Genomic DNA, 14,472 nt, shown 5'->3' with positions numbered 1-14,472 from the left:
GTACCGTTTATTGGTTTATCACTCGGCCGAGTGCGTCTAGAGGACCTGTTTGGTATACCGAAATTGTGGCTCGGGCAGAGGCTGCAGATATTTGCAAGAATTAATTTAATTAATTTTACGGAACAAAGCGACCCTCAAGGGCTTCACACTCCGAAATGTACAATACAGCGGTATCATGTTATGAAGCGATTAACTTCATCACTCCGTTGCTATCATCATGTGTATCGTAAAACATTGCACACTCAATGAATGCAAATCTATAATAATTGTGTATATTATTCAAAACATGAAATAAATTACTGAAATAATGTTCGTCAACGCGAAAGCCCATATATTATGGACTATATACTACTTACATATTATTATATATTATTTATAAGTAGTAACTGAAAAACAACTAAGAACTCAATAGCATTATGCTAGAAGATATGACACAAAAGAAACGTGAATGAGGAATAAGCAAATAACACGTTATACAAGTTATATACCTATCAAAGATGTAAGAGTCCGACTCGTGCACAGTCTTATATGTCTTTGTTTATGAAAACTATAAAAAAGATTTATTTACCATATACATTATATATATTATATATATTTTTTTATACATAATAAAAAAATTTGGTTAGGTTGTACATTCTCTATTTACTAAAATGTTTACTTTTAAATACATACTAAAGCTTATATCTACAAGTGGTATCATAAAGCAATAGGCAGACAGGGAGTTAGGGTTGAATCTTCCCCGGGAGTATAATGCTGACTTAGGATTTCTATAGTCCCCCTTCCAAATCATATCTTATATATTATGTCACTGATTATATACCTACTTGTATTGTAAAATAAATCAAATTATATTAGCGTAGTTGTGACTTCGTAAGTTTAATCAAATACAATTTTACAAAATAAAATATATTATTCACTACCTATTGTATTATATGCAATTTTGATACTAAAACAATAGATGATAATGACGGTACTACGCTGGCGGGAATTTCGAAGACGAGTAAAAGTCAAAGACTAATAAATAGTTAATATTTTTTTATTTCCATCACAGAGCGACTATGTTGTACCGTAATTCGGTTTAAAATGCAAGGCTGGGCATTAACGCGTTAATGAGTTAAAGTTAAGTTAATTTAACTTTTTAACTTAATAAGTTATTTTTTTATGTTTATTAACTTAATTAATAACTTTAGGAGCTTTTGAATTAACTTTTAATTAACTTGAGTTAATTTTACATTTAAACAAGTTAAGTTAATTTAATTTAATTTTGTGAACTATTGTAGGAATACAAATTGCTGGTAGGTACACATTTTATAAGGTTATAAGTATACTAACAAAATGTGTACTGTTAGCTTTTGCACACATAAAATAGTAATAGTTCTTTGGTCTAATAACATGAACAATTTTAGATACCGATTATTTTAATTTTACCTATAAGAAAACAAGAAACTTTTTTAACTTAACTTGAGTTAAAAAGTTAATATTAAATTTTGGTTAACTCTTAACTTAATTCAATTGATAGAACATTTTGAATTAACTTTTAACTATTAACTTGATTTAGATTTTAGTTTAACTTAACTGAGTTAAAAAAAATCATTCACTTGCCCAGCCTTGTTAAAATGTATATATAGTGTATAAAATTAGAGGTTATTAAATTATTATTGTATAGGTATTATTATTATTTCATCTATAATAATTGTGATAGACTGATAAATAAATACAGAAAAGAAAAAAGTCAGTTAAATTTATATTTTGACCTCGAAACGGCGATAACGAGCGATCCGCATAGGATAGTACGTTATTTTTATAAAATTTATAAAATGTTAATTATTATGGTTTTAGTTTATAGTATTCATGAATCATAAAACTTTTTATTTTATAAAATAATTGTTTTTTTTTTTGTGAATGACAGCCTATATAGTTTAAGTTTAAAGCACTTTCATGTGCTGGATAGTTGCCTAGTAGGTACAAAATGTCAATATTTTATAATTTTTAATTGAATTGCAAATTTCTTTCTGATCACTCCTTAATATGAATTATAAAATATAAGTTTTTTAAGGAAATGTTTAGAAAATGTATGTTTGGTGATCGCCTATTAACGCTATTATAATAACTGTGCCCGCAATCCACACATTCTCGTAATTCTCACGGCATTCTCGTATTTTTTTGATTTCTCGATTAGTCGTTGTCGAATAACTTGGCGGGACAACGAGGCGCGCGGCGTTGTGCACACGCAAAACCAGTGGTTCTTACTAATTATTTGTTGTTATTTACAAAATGTGTCACTAAAAAATGTTATAACTGATGTTATTATGTCGTTATTTTAAAATCGAAAATCGCCTTTGTGCCAAGTCAACTGTTTACGTAATAAAAACGCTTCTGACGACTGCATACTGTTTGTCGTGTACTCTTGTATTTGTATACATTTGGGGTGTCCATTTTTTTTATTTCACCGTTATCGTTTACGAGGAGTCGAGGAGTACAATAATTACATTACAACGCGTGACGTGAGTTTTTCGGTATCGTCGGCGACCGGCGAGTGACGACCGGCTCTAAGTAATAGCGGCATTCGTAGACTGATAAGGGCGGCGCGCGGCGGCGACGGTGCGACCAGTTTTTTAAAGTTTTTTATCGTACGCGACGGCCAAGATTGTCGCCGCCAGAGTGATGGTATGGTCAACATGAGTGTGCGTGCGTATGGTACACTGTGGTAATGGATAAACTGGTTTCGCCGCCGAGAGCATTTTACTATAATATTAATATAATAATAATAATACGTAGTATTATAGAGTATAATAGAGTAGTAGTAGTATTAATAGTAGTATTAGTAGTATTAGTAGTATTAGTAGTATTAGTATTAGTATTTGGTTTATTATTATTATTATTATTATTATTATGAGTAGTAGTAGTAGTAGTAGTGATATAGAAGTACAGTATACACACACTAATACACCATAACAGTATTATTGTATATTATATGCGACGCGACTATATTATACATATCACATTCGTATCGATTAATTGCCCGGGTCGTCTTGTGCGCCAACATCATTACACACATTAAAACATACATTAATTTATGTTTTACGGGATCGTCCTCGTCGTCGAATTACACGAACGGACATTAGTGAGATTACCTTTACACAAGCTCGCAGACACGAGCGCGCGCACACGTTAATAGATTACATTTTTTCGGGTCGTCGTAGTCGCCGTAGCTGTCGTCGTCATCGTCGTCGTCGTCGTTCGTAGTTGTATGCGCGACGGCCGAGCCGCTGTTTCTGTCTCTCTTGCGTGTACGGTATTTCTGTACATAATATTCATAATATTATTATGGTATTATACCTAATGTTTTTTTCTCTCTGCGTGTGATGTATAATTATTAAATTCATCGTGCGCGTCTGTTTAAAATATATACATATACATAATTATAATGATAATACTATATGTGAGTCTTGTGTGCTATTAGGTTCGCGACCGCACGCCCAAAACGTTAGTCGTTGTCGTCGTCTTTGTTGTACACAATATTACCATACTAAGGACGGCGATACGAATGTCGAGTGTGATGGGAAATAATAATAATGAAAAATTTAAATGTAAATCTGCAGATCGACGACCGCGGGAAAGAAGACTGCAGCACGAATATCATACTTATTGTATGAGAACAAACAAAATAAACTAGCGACGAAAATTGAAATTATTTTCGAATATTACCAATATTATTTATCTATTCGTTTATTAAATTCGTGTGTTACACACTTATACTTAACAATAATAAAGCATTAAATCGTCTGTCGTTCACTTTGGTGGTCGCACGCCATTTCAATCCCTATATTAAAACAAGCAGAGCATCTGTGTTGAAAATATATACATATTGTTTTTTTTTTGTTTTTTACAATCCTTAGATTGGTTAAATGACTTTGATGGCTCTCCACTTATCCCTATCCATTACAGCTACTTTTAGTTCTTTATAGTTGGTTTTCCCTATATCGTCTATGATCTGTTTTATAAATGGTGTTCTCGGTCTACCTCTTCCAGCTTTTCCTTCTATGATTGTCGTTATCCATACATTATTTCTCATAATATGTCCTATTCATTTTTTTCTCCTTTCTTTGATTGTCTTCCATATATTGTATAGGTACACTATTCTCATATAGGCGTAGCGAGATGAATTTATATGGGGGATATAGCAATTTTTAAATAAAAAAATGTTTCAGTTCTCATACATGGACAGAACTCTGAGGGGCTATAGCCCAATTTCCCACCATTATACACTTATGGATACTATCCATATTATCATATAGAGCAGCGGTTCTTAACCTTTTTCAGAACACGAACCCCCAATGAAAGATTTTCATAAATCGCGGATCCCTATATAAATATTTTGTCGAATACCTTTTTTTTACAATACATCTCATGTTATCATAATATTATAATAATTATTTTATATTATAAATTTTATAAGTAGACATAACAAAGCATATACATTTATAATTATTTTTATTTAACTTAATTTTTATTGACTTATGTTATAGGTGATAAGGCTGCCGCGGACCACAGCAGGTTGAGTACCGTTGATATAGAGCACAATACTCCATAATCGTTATACATAATACATGCAGGATATAACAGATATAATTACTAAAAAAATGGTAATTTTTACTAATATTGTGTAAAATCGTTTGTTGTTTTTTTTTTTGATACAATTAGGTAATAATAATCGAACAGGGATCTTAAAATTTAGTGGGACAAAAAAATATAGGCTTATCATAAAGGGGTCCGTGCAAGTGGCACAGTTATCGAGAGTGTTGGATGTGCAATTCACAAGGGCCCCTGTTTTTAGGCGCCCAAACTCCCGAGATCTATCATATCATATTCAGTAACAACTTAATGGGATACAAAGATAATTATTAATGACTTTGCTGCCGTAAAAACAAGAAGAGATAGATTTATTTTTGATTTTATAAAAAATTAATATTAATATTAATTATCAACTTGAAATTTGAGAAAACTAGAAAACTATTAATAGTTCATAGAACTATAATAAAACATATCGACTGTTTTTAATTTTTATTAACAGGTAATGACCTCAGTCTGGAAATTTTCACGTAGACCCCATATAATCAAGTTGCACCATTGGTCCATGTAAAAACGGTACGATTCCATTCTCCATAATGTTATTTCAAACATTTTCATAAATAAAAAAAATCCAAAAGTTGTCTGGTTTTTCAATTATCAGATTTTGAGAACTTTTTTGTTTGGTTAGAAGAGTACTTCTTATAGGGCGCTTGGACTTCGATTTTTGATTTTATCGCTAACACAAAATTCATACTAAAATTAAAACCTTGTAAAATTTTGAAGATTCTAATTCAATCATAGGATTTATAAATATAATTTTGAAAATCAAAATTCAATGCGATCTGTAAGACGTATTCCTTTTTCTAACAAAAACAAAAAATTATCGAAATCTTATCACTCTATGAGACGTGAGAAATTTTTCTGTAAGACATGTTTTTGAGCAAAAAAATAGATCGTTCGCCTTGCATATGAAATGTAATAATCGTTCAAACTTTACGCAGTTACAATATTTAAAATGTTAGCTCGTGATTCTTTTATTGTCTGAGCCATCTCTGGCTGAATCGTATTTCATGAAAGCAAAAATAATATAATATATTATTATTAGTGTTTTATACTTCTATAGTGAATTTATGGCCGTCACCGCTATGGAATTCGGCGGCGGTCGACCACCCCAGATTACTAGGCGTCCGCCACCACGACGACCACGAAGGCGAGACTGTTGTACAAGTTATAATATTATATATATATAATATATACATACATATATACAATATATACGTGTAATAGTAATTAAGATAGCAAACGCGCGTACGAGCATTATTGGTTTGTTGACTGACGTCGCTCCGGTTATAACGTCATCGATGTAGTGTAGTATATAGTGGAAGAGAACAGTCAATTAGATACACATAAAAACGTAATTTATTATGTAAATTATTAGGTAAATTATTAACCTATATTTAGTGTTTATAAGTAACAATTGTTAGTAATAAATTATAAATCACATTTTAATAAAACTCGTAATTACGATTCGCACCGTTGCATGTATACTTATAAATAAGATTATACCAACTAATAATAAATTATTATTTATTGACAATTTAGTCTTGTTATGAGTATATTATACACAAGCAATTAATTTTGATACATTTTTCTATTATATATTGAAGTAATTTTTGCATGAACGCTGGGCTCCAGTACCATGGGTCCTGCTGAACACCTCCCCTGGTGGGGGCCCTGATTTTGCAGTCCAGCGAGACGTCCGTTTAACTGCAGGACCCGTCAAAATTAAATGTAGCATAATAACATAATATGTGACTATCTGAGTACAACGTTCAACCACCGAATAACTTGAATAACTTAGAAAGTACTTGCTCCAATTTAGATTTTTAAAAACCATGTCTTTTACTAACAATTCGTATTAAAAAGGGTAGTTTCATTTGAAAAAGCTGAACTCAGTTCAGCTGTACAGTAGATTTCGATTATCTACCTCATCGTTTCATTCGCTGTAATGCATTGGCTTAATTTTAATTCAATGTTTATCTTTGATACAAAAAATCTTATGGAAGCGAAACGTATTCGGAACAAAAGGTGATGAAGAGAAACTAGCTAAATTACTCGGCTGTATTATGGCCCTATTGTTGAAAATAGCCAATAGAGAATACTGAACAAGAACAAATGAGGAAGTCTATCAGTTATTTATAAAACCAAACATAAAAAATCATTTAACACTAACAAACGAGTATAATACTATAATGGGACAATGGTAGCCCATTTGTTTGTGAAGAGATAATGGTAAATTAGTATTAGAAAACAAGTGCTGATAAACGACAAGTGTCTTGCAGTAATATTGCACATCTTTTTCTATAGAAAAATATACAGATCAGTGGGTTGTGGATACCAAATAGCGCGGTTCGCAGGATGACCTTTATTTTGCCAATATGTTATAGTCATTTATGTAAATTAGACAGTAACTTAAATACCTAAGCACTATCATAAATTCCTAACATTAAAGTGGCCGATATCGTCTGCAGTACTGTAGGCATCATCTGACAACATAGGAAACATAGTATAACAATTAAATATTTTGTTAACACATTTAAAGCTATGACTATAGAAAATTACCTTATAATAGGTCTAATACTGATAAACAATATTGATGATTTATTTGTTCGATGAAATATTGAAATTGAGTCGGAAATTTAATAATATAAGATAAATCATACATAATATTACATATATATACAACGAATTGAATTATTTATTTTCACAATTTGATGTACTACTATGACATTTTGAAATAGTTAAAAACTCAAAACAAAAAAGTAATTTTGCAAAAAAAGGCACACCAAACAAAATGCTTACCAGTTATGTAATTCAAATTTTAATGAAAATATAGATACCTAGTACTGATTACTGATTTGCATACGACTATTATAATATTTTACAAAAAAAAAATTTCTTTTGTAAATAAGGACCTATTTTTGAAATTATCCACTGAACCAACAGAGTTGTGTGTCGAAGAAATGATATTTTGTACACATATTGTGTCTTGAAGGAAAATAAGGATTTCCTACATGAGTTATTTCCTCCTAAAAAGTCAATTTTTAAAAATTAGTTTTTGTTGCTAATTATTATTTTTACTTTTAATTTGTATTATTGCATATAAAATGAAGAATTACGAAATAAAATTTAGTCTTATCTAAAATATATGTACATATTATATATACTATATTATATTAATATTAATTATTATTAATATTGCAATGGAAAAATGTCTTGATTACTATATTGCTCGCAACACAACTCTCGTATATCCCACAAACATTTAGTGGACACAAGTCGTCTAATCGAAATAATCCACTTGATACAATAATCTTATGAACGATAAAATAAAACAAATCGAAGTATCTAAAGTATGTAATTCGAGTATTAATATGTATTATAATATTACCTACTGCATCTGCATGTACAGATGCAGGCGTTTAAGTCTTCTTTCTCAATAATTTTGCCTAATATAATATTAAGTGCAATATGCTATAAGTTTTTACTATAATAATATAATTTTATTATTACTAATCCTTAAAAATTAAGCTTTTTTAAGGACATACTCGGACGCTTCGACAAGCTATATAATGGCCCTTCCCATATACGAGTAAAATGCATAAATTATTTATTATAAGTTATACTTATATACAATTATAACCAACTGGAATACAACAATATATGCTACATAATAATATATAAATACAAAGATTCACTAGGTTATAACATCAATATTATGAAATGGCCACACATCAATACATCATACATCATTAATTCATTACCCTGCACAGTAGCACACACTTATAGTATTCTAAATTCCGATCGGCCGGACGTCGGTAGCAGAAGGTAGCACCGGGAGCCATACAATAAATAAAAAAACCAACAAAGGCGGAAGGAGTATTTATTAAGGGATTATTGTGAAATTGGCGTTGTAAATTAGTTATTATTTTATTAAGTTTGTTAGTAATGACCATGAAAACGAATTCGAATTTAATTATAATTTATAATCCTAAATATCTAGATAATATATATAGGTACGACTATATATATTATAATCTGTAGTAATCTTGTTGCATTTTTGTTTAAAATTTATTTTTGTTATTATTAGATTATCATTATATAAAGTTATTATTATTCATAAATGTTTAAAGTGTTTATAATCTTTTAATAAAATATTACAAATTTATTGAATTAAAAAGCATCTTGAGTAGAGAATGCAGTAAATCGCACGAGGTGCCGTGGCGATAATATATTATTGCATTACTCTATGAAGTGCCTTAATAGTTTAATACAACATATAGACACCGTGGACTCCAGAATAACTAAGTGCAGAATGCAGATTTATGGTTATCCGTATAACAACAAAACTAGAAACTTTTCACTTATTTTGTATAAAATATATTTTAGATACTAGGTAAGTGATTGGTTATTACTTTTGTTAGAAATGTATGTGGGTGTTGACCAGTTGCCCCCCACGGCTGTTATCGAGATTTTAAAAATATACCAGTTGCCCTCAACCAAATGTACCAGTTGCCTCCAAACGAATGTACCAGTTGCCCTCACATGCTGCAGTTAATATATACACGCTTACAATATACATTACATATAGCTCGTAAAATAGGGGAGGTAAATATATAATATTTTTATTTTGCATGTTTTTGCATAAATATTGAACTTAGTGCGTATTTAGTATGATCGAATTTATTGTATTTAAGTCGATAGTAATTAAACTGATCAAAGTATATAACTTGGTTTTTTAGTAAAACATGAAATTTATTTTTATAAATACAATTCTATGGAACAATATACTATGTACGTTCGCGAATCATTTATAATGAAAATTTAAAATTATATGTAGTCGTGGCATTTAGATTATTTATTATGAATTTTACTCTATAATTTTGTTCTATTTTACTTTATTTTCATAAATAATTTTATATTTTATTTATGATTTGTATATTTACCTCCCCTATTTTACGAGCTATATATTGTATTCGTGTATATATTAACATTAACATGTGAGGGCAACTGATACATTTGGTTGGGGGCAACTAGTACATTTTCCTCTAGATAGTTTGGGGGGGAATTGGTATTAAAAAAGATACGTTTGGGGGCAATTGGTACATGCCCATGTATGCTTAATAAATTAACGATCAAATTGTGCAACTTGTTTTGTCTCAAACAATCAGAATTTAAAGAAAAAGAATGCCAATTAAGATGTACAATAAAGTTATGTATACATATACTCATAAGTATGACTAATACAATTATACATCGATACTAGATATATTCCTATACTAACAAACTGTGTATCAACCACGTGCGTACACATTTTTGGAATGGTATAAATTATTAATTTTTTTTGTCAATATGTAACATACAGATGTATGACATACAACTGCAGATGTTGTTAACATATTTTTTGAGGGTTTTCAATGGTTTAATTTATGTAGGTTATTTTATTTGCCTCTCCGATCAATCTCTCGTGCCCTTGTCGTCGTAGCAGCAGCAGAAATTGCTGTTGCTGCCATATCACTACTTATGTTTTATATAAATACAAGAGATATGACCATTATATTTTATGCGAATTTTTTTCTTACATAGCTTAATAATAAGACCACCTCCTTATTAAGTTAATCGCTTCACGTATTAACTATGTCCAATGAGGGTACATGATAGATTATATATAAAATGTATTCACAAATATATACAAAATTATATAATATGTTAGGGGTCATCAGAGCCGACCTTAAGGTGAAACGAGGTCAGGGCCCAGTGGTAATTTTTTTAACCCGAGCCCTCAGAGTATAATATTATTGTTGAATACACGAGACCCAGGGCAAATTACCAGCTAGCCTTTCGTTAAGGCTAACTCCGGATGTCATATTACTGTTGCATTTACAAGCATCATGAATCATGATGGTATTATATTAATTAATTTAATATACATTATACATAGATCCCTAAATCTTTATGATAAATTATGTGAAAATACAGAAGTATCTCATTGTTTTCAAAGTAAACAATTGTATCTAGATTTATTTAGATAATGGTTATACCTATATTTGCATAATTGTAATCAATGGAATGATGTGAAACGACGCAGATACATGTCGCAAGAATAAACGAATTTGACTGACGAATACCCACTAGCAGTTTACATTTGATAAAGATAATATGATTTATATAATTTATAATATACGTAAATGCGTAGGTATTAGTGTAAGTACGAATGCTCCTAAATACGATGTCATTTGCTATTGCCAGTGATCGCCGTATGCTTGTATTTCAGTATAATGTAAACTACAAGATTATAAAATAATATATAGGAGCCAACTTTTGAAAACACTAAATTAGTTCAGGTGCGTATGACGTGTAATAATCGTTAACATAGTGCATGTGATGCACCTAAGTACAGGCAATACAACAGTTCATGGATTTATATGTCAACTATATAGTATTTATATGTATATATATATAGGTGCCCACTAACCGTGATCGTCTCGGTCGTCGTCGTCGCCGCCGCTGCCGTCTACGTCGTCCCGGTCGCGATGGCTCCGTACGGTATCCTCGCCGACCAGGCTCCGGATGGAAAACACCGACTTGGCCGGTCTACCGCCACCGTTGCGCCGGCGACCGTGGTTGCCGCCGTCGTTGGAATCGCCTCCGCCGCCAGAACTGGCCCGCGTGCTCAAATCCATGACTACGGCGGCGCAATGGTTACGTGTCTCCGAAGCAATCATCGCGTTGACGGTGCGTGTGGTGCGCGTCCGGACGGTGCCGATGACATTTATCGGGGGCGGCGCGATGCCGACACGAAGAAAACGCGCGACAGTGTTGTGAACTCAAACTGATTTCGATGTTTTTATTATCACGATGACGTCCAGACACTTGGACGGCACGGAGATTATATTGCAACTCTTTCTCTCCGGTGCTTCCGGGCGGCCGGCACCAATACCGCCGGTAGGATTTTTTTTTCAATACGATTGCACTGACGAATGACTATCGATTGACTCGTACGCGAATGAGCCGTTTTACTAACGTAATAATTAAATAACAATATGGTCAAAGTATGAACTTATATGGTGATAAGAATATAACATAACGCGATGTATTATCACAATATCACTGTACGCCGCGGTGAGTGAGGTACACACGCACTACCGCCGCCGTTGCTGCCGCTGTACTGCGCGTGCAGACACAGTTTGCGAGCGAGTTACAATAATAGTAATAATTAGTATACACAACCAAAACAACCGGCTGCCGCTGGAGTAGGTACACAATTAATGGTACATGGTCACAACATGGTAGTTGCGCTGTTACATGGTTGTAGGCGGTAGTGGTGGTAGCGTCGACGTCGGCGGCAGTGGCGGTAACCATGGTGACATGGTGTCTGTCTGGAGGAGGAGCGACGCCTACCGACCAATAGTTGGCAACCACAGGATTCTTCTTATAATAATATTATAAATATTAATATAATATTACAAAGTATACACGGTTAGGTTGCAGCAACCGGGTCGTTGTTCTCCAATTTTCAGTAGGCAAGTGACAGATTAATTCATTGGGACCGGGATCTCTCTACTTCTGACATAGGGGTTAACTGACCTTCCAGGTATAATGCTAGTGGAACAAAAGCTTAACTTCGACAAACTATCCAAAATTAAAACTTTTACACCATATGTTTTTTGGACATATTTAATGTAGGTATTTTAAATTTGGATTTTTAACGTATCGTCTTCATAGACCAACAAGATGTAATAAACTTGATTAAATTTGAAAACATACTATTGTAGATGATCTAAAAATAATAAAAACTCGCCAATAACGTAGGTACCTATACTTAAATTATTGTTTAAATAATACGATAGATGATTTTGTCATTTTTAAATAATTATTTTTATGCATATATAGTACAGCTTATTAAGCTATACGCCCTACCATAAGTTATTAGATACAAATATTTCAGATGTTAATGTAGGTATTATAAATGATTTCAGTAACGAATATTTAAATTAAGAGGACTACGCTACACCCGCATGCGTTGTCTCCGTCTTACACGCGTACTACATAGCAAATTTTCGTTCGCTAGATTCAATAGTGTGCTGTTAGTTTTGATATTAGAGTGAATTGACCTATATTATCAAACTTTTAGGTAAGAACATTATCAGCTGTGTTCTAATGTTGGTTTTTTACGATATTTTAATTTTTAAATGATTTATGAGCATGTTAGGTGTGAATATTTGAAAATTCACATAACTCATTTAAAAATTAAAATATCCTAAAAAACCAACGTGAGAACACAGATAACGTTCTTACCTAAAAGTTTGATAATAGGTCGATTCACTCTAATATCAAAACTAACAGCACACTATTGAATCTAGTGAACGAAAATTTGCTATGTAGTACGCATGTAAGACGGAGACAACACATGCGGGTGTAGCGTCCTCTTAAAAAATCATAGCAATTAGCTTTAAACTTATAATGCCGGGAAAAATAATGCATTTCACATTGCGTCTATAAAATAAATATTTTTCAATTTTTGATTTAAAAAATTCCTTATGGTAAAATAATTAAAAATTGAATTTATAAATGTTATTTATTAAATATCAATAATAATGCTTTATACATTTTACTTATAATAATTGTTATAGACGCAATGGTATTACATTAACTAACTCCTATTATCGAAACACCAATAAACCGGACGCAAAAAAATATGATTTTTTAATAATTCGTAATCGTAATGATTCGTAATTTTAAATCGTGATTAGTAATATTATTTTATCATTCCTCATAATCATCTTTAGATTAAATAAAGATGTGTATATTATTCTTAGTCAATCAATTGTTGTCTAATCGTGGTACCGTTTAATCAGTCAATCGTTATAAAGAATGCATTTTCGGGTTGTAATGTCATCTAATAGAAAACGTGTAGTGCTTACCATGAAAGAAAAATTAGATATCATTGCGCGGTTGAAAAAAGGTGAAACAGGTCGAGAATTATCCGAAAATTATGACATTGGAACCATAGTACCATACATTTTTTTGTTTATTGTTACAAATTTCGAATTATATTACACACATATAAATAAATACATTCAATATACCCAAACAATTATATAACTTTTGATATGTCATATGCCAATCATCCCGATATTTGCTTATCCAGACTACCCTTGACATTAATTAGTCCGGATAGTTGGAGTTTACTGTAATATATACTGTATTGTATTAACTAAGGTGTCCTAAATAACCCTCTTTCCTTCTTTTTGTAATAGTATTTATTGGTATTATTTGTTACCCTGGTTTTATATATCTGAATATAGTTGGATAACTAAAAAAATTCATACAGTTTATTTAAATTAAATAATATTTCAAGGATATCTAATATATAGTTACGAATCGCGTATTTTTTTTTTTTATTTTTTTTTTTATACACTTCTTATTAACATATTATGGAATATGTACCTAATATTTAACCATTAAATAGTAAATGGGTTATGGGTAAGCCGATTAATCGATCAAATAGACTTATAGACTAAATGAATGGAAAATAAATACCCAATTAAAGTAAATAATTCTGAAAATTGATTTGAATAAAAACTTTAATTTAAATGATTACGTTGGTACAGTTTATCGTTATATTCATTATTTATATCCAATGTGATTAGAGAAATGGAGAATCAAATTTTATTATTATTACTAATAAAAGTACGTATAGGTACCTATAATATTTTTAAAATAATTTTTCGTATATTTTTCGTAATATTATATTGGTAGGTATAAAATATAATATTTGGCAAATATCGTAAGCTTTCAACTTATATTATAATAACATTCATAAAATAATAATATATA

General features: G+C 31.2%; 1 protein-coding gene across 1 annotated transcript in view; it reads right to left on the bottom strand.

The window, feature by feature from the left end:
• The window catches only part of LOC107166492 (uncharacterized), a 71,119-nt gene extending 59,245 nt beyond the window's left edge, over positions 1-11,874 (bottom strand). The window contains exon 1 of the mRNA XM_089216188.1: positions 11,108-11,874. Coding sequence (XP_089072314.1) covers positions 11,108-11,357 — 250 coding nt within the window. The 5' untranslated portion in view covers positions 11,358-11,874. The remainder of the gene's footprint in view (positions 1-11,107) is intronic.
• Between the last annotated feature and the right edge of the window lie 2,598 nt (positions 11,875-14,472).

The sequence above is a fragment of the Diuraphis noxia genome, unplaced genomic scaffold (genome assembly GCF_037042655.1).
Source record: "Diuraphis noxia isolate RWA-SAM2 unplaced genomic scaffold, SU_Dnox_SAM2 contig0001, whole genome shotgun sequence".
NCBI lineage: Eukaryota > Metazoa > Arthropoda > Insecta > Hemiptera > Aphididae > Diuraphis > Diuraphis noxia.
Note: the sequence above shows the minus strand (reverse complement) of the source record. Positions and strands in the feature narration are given on the sequence as shown.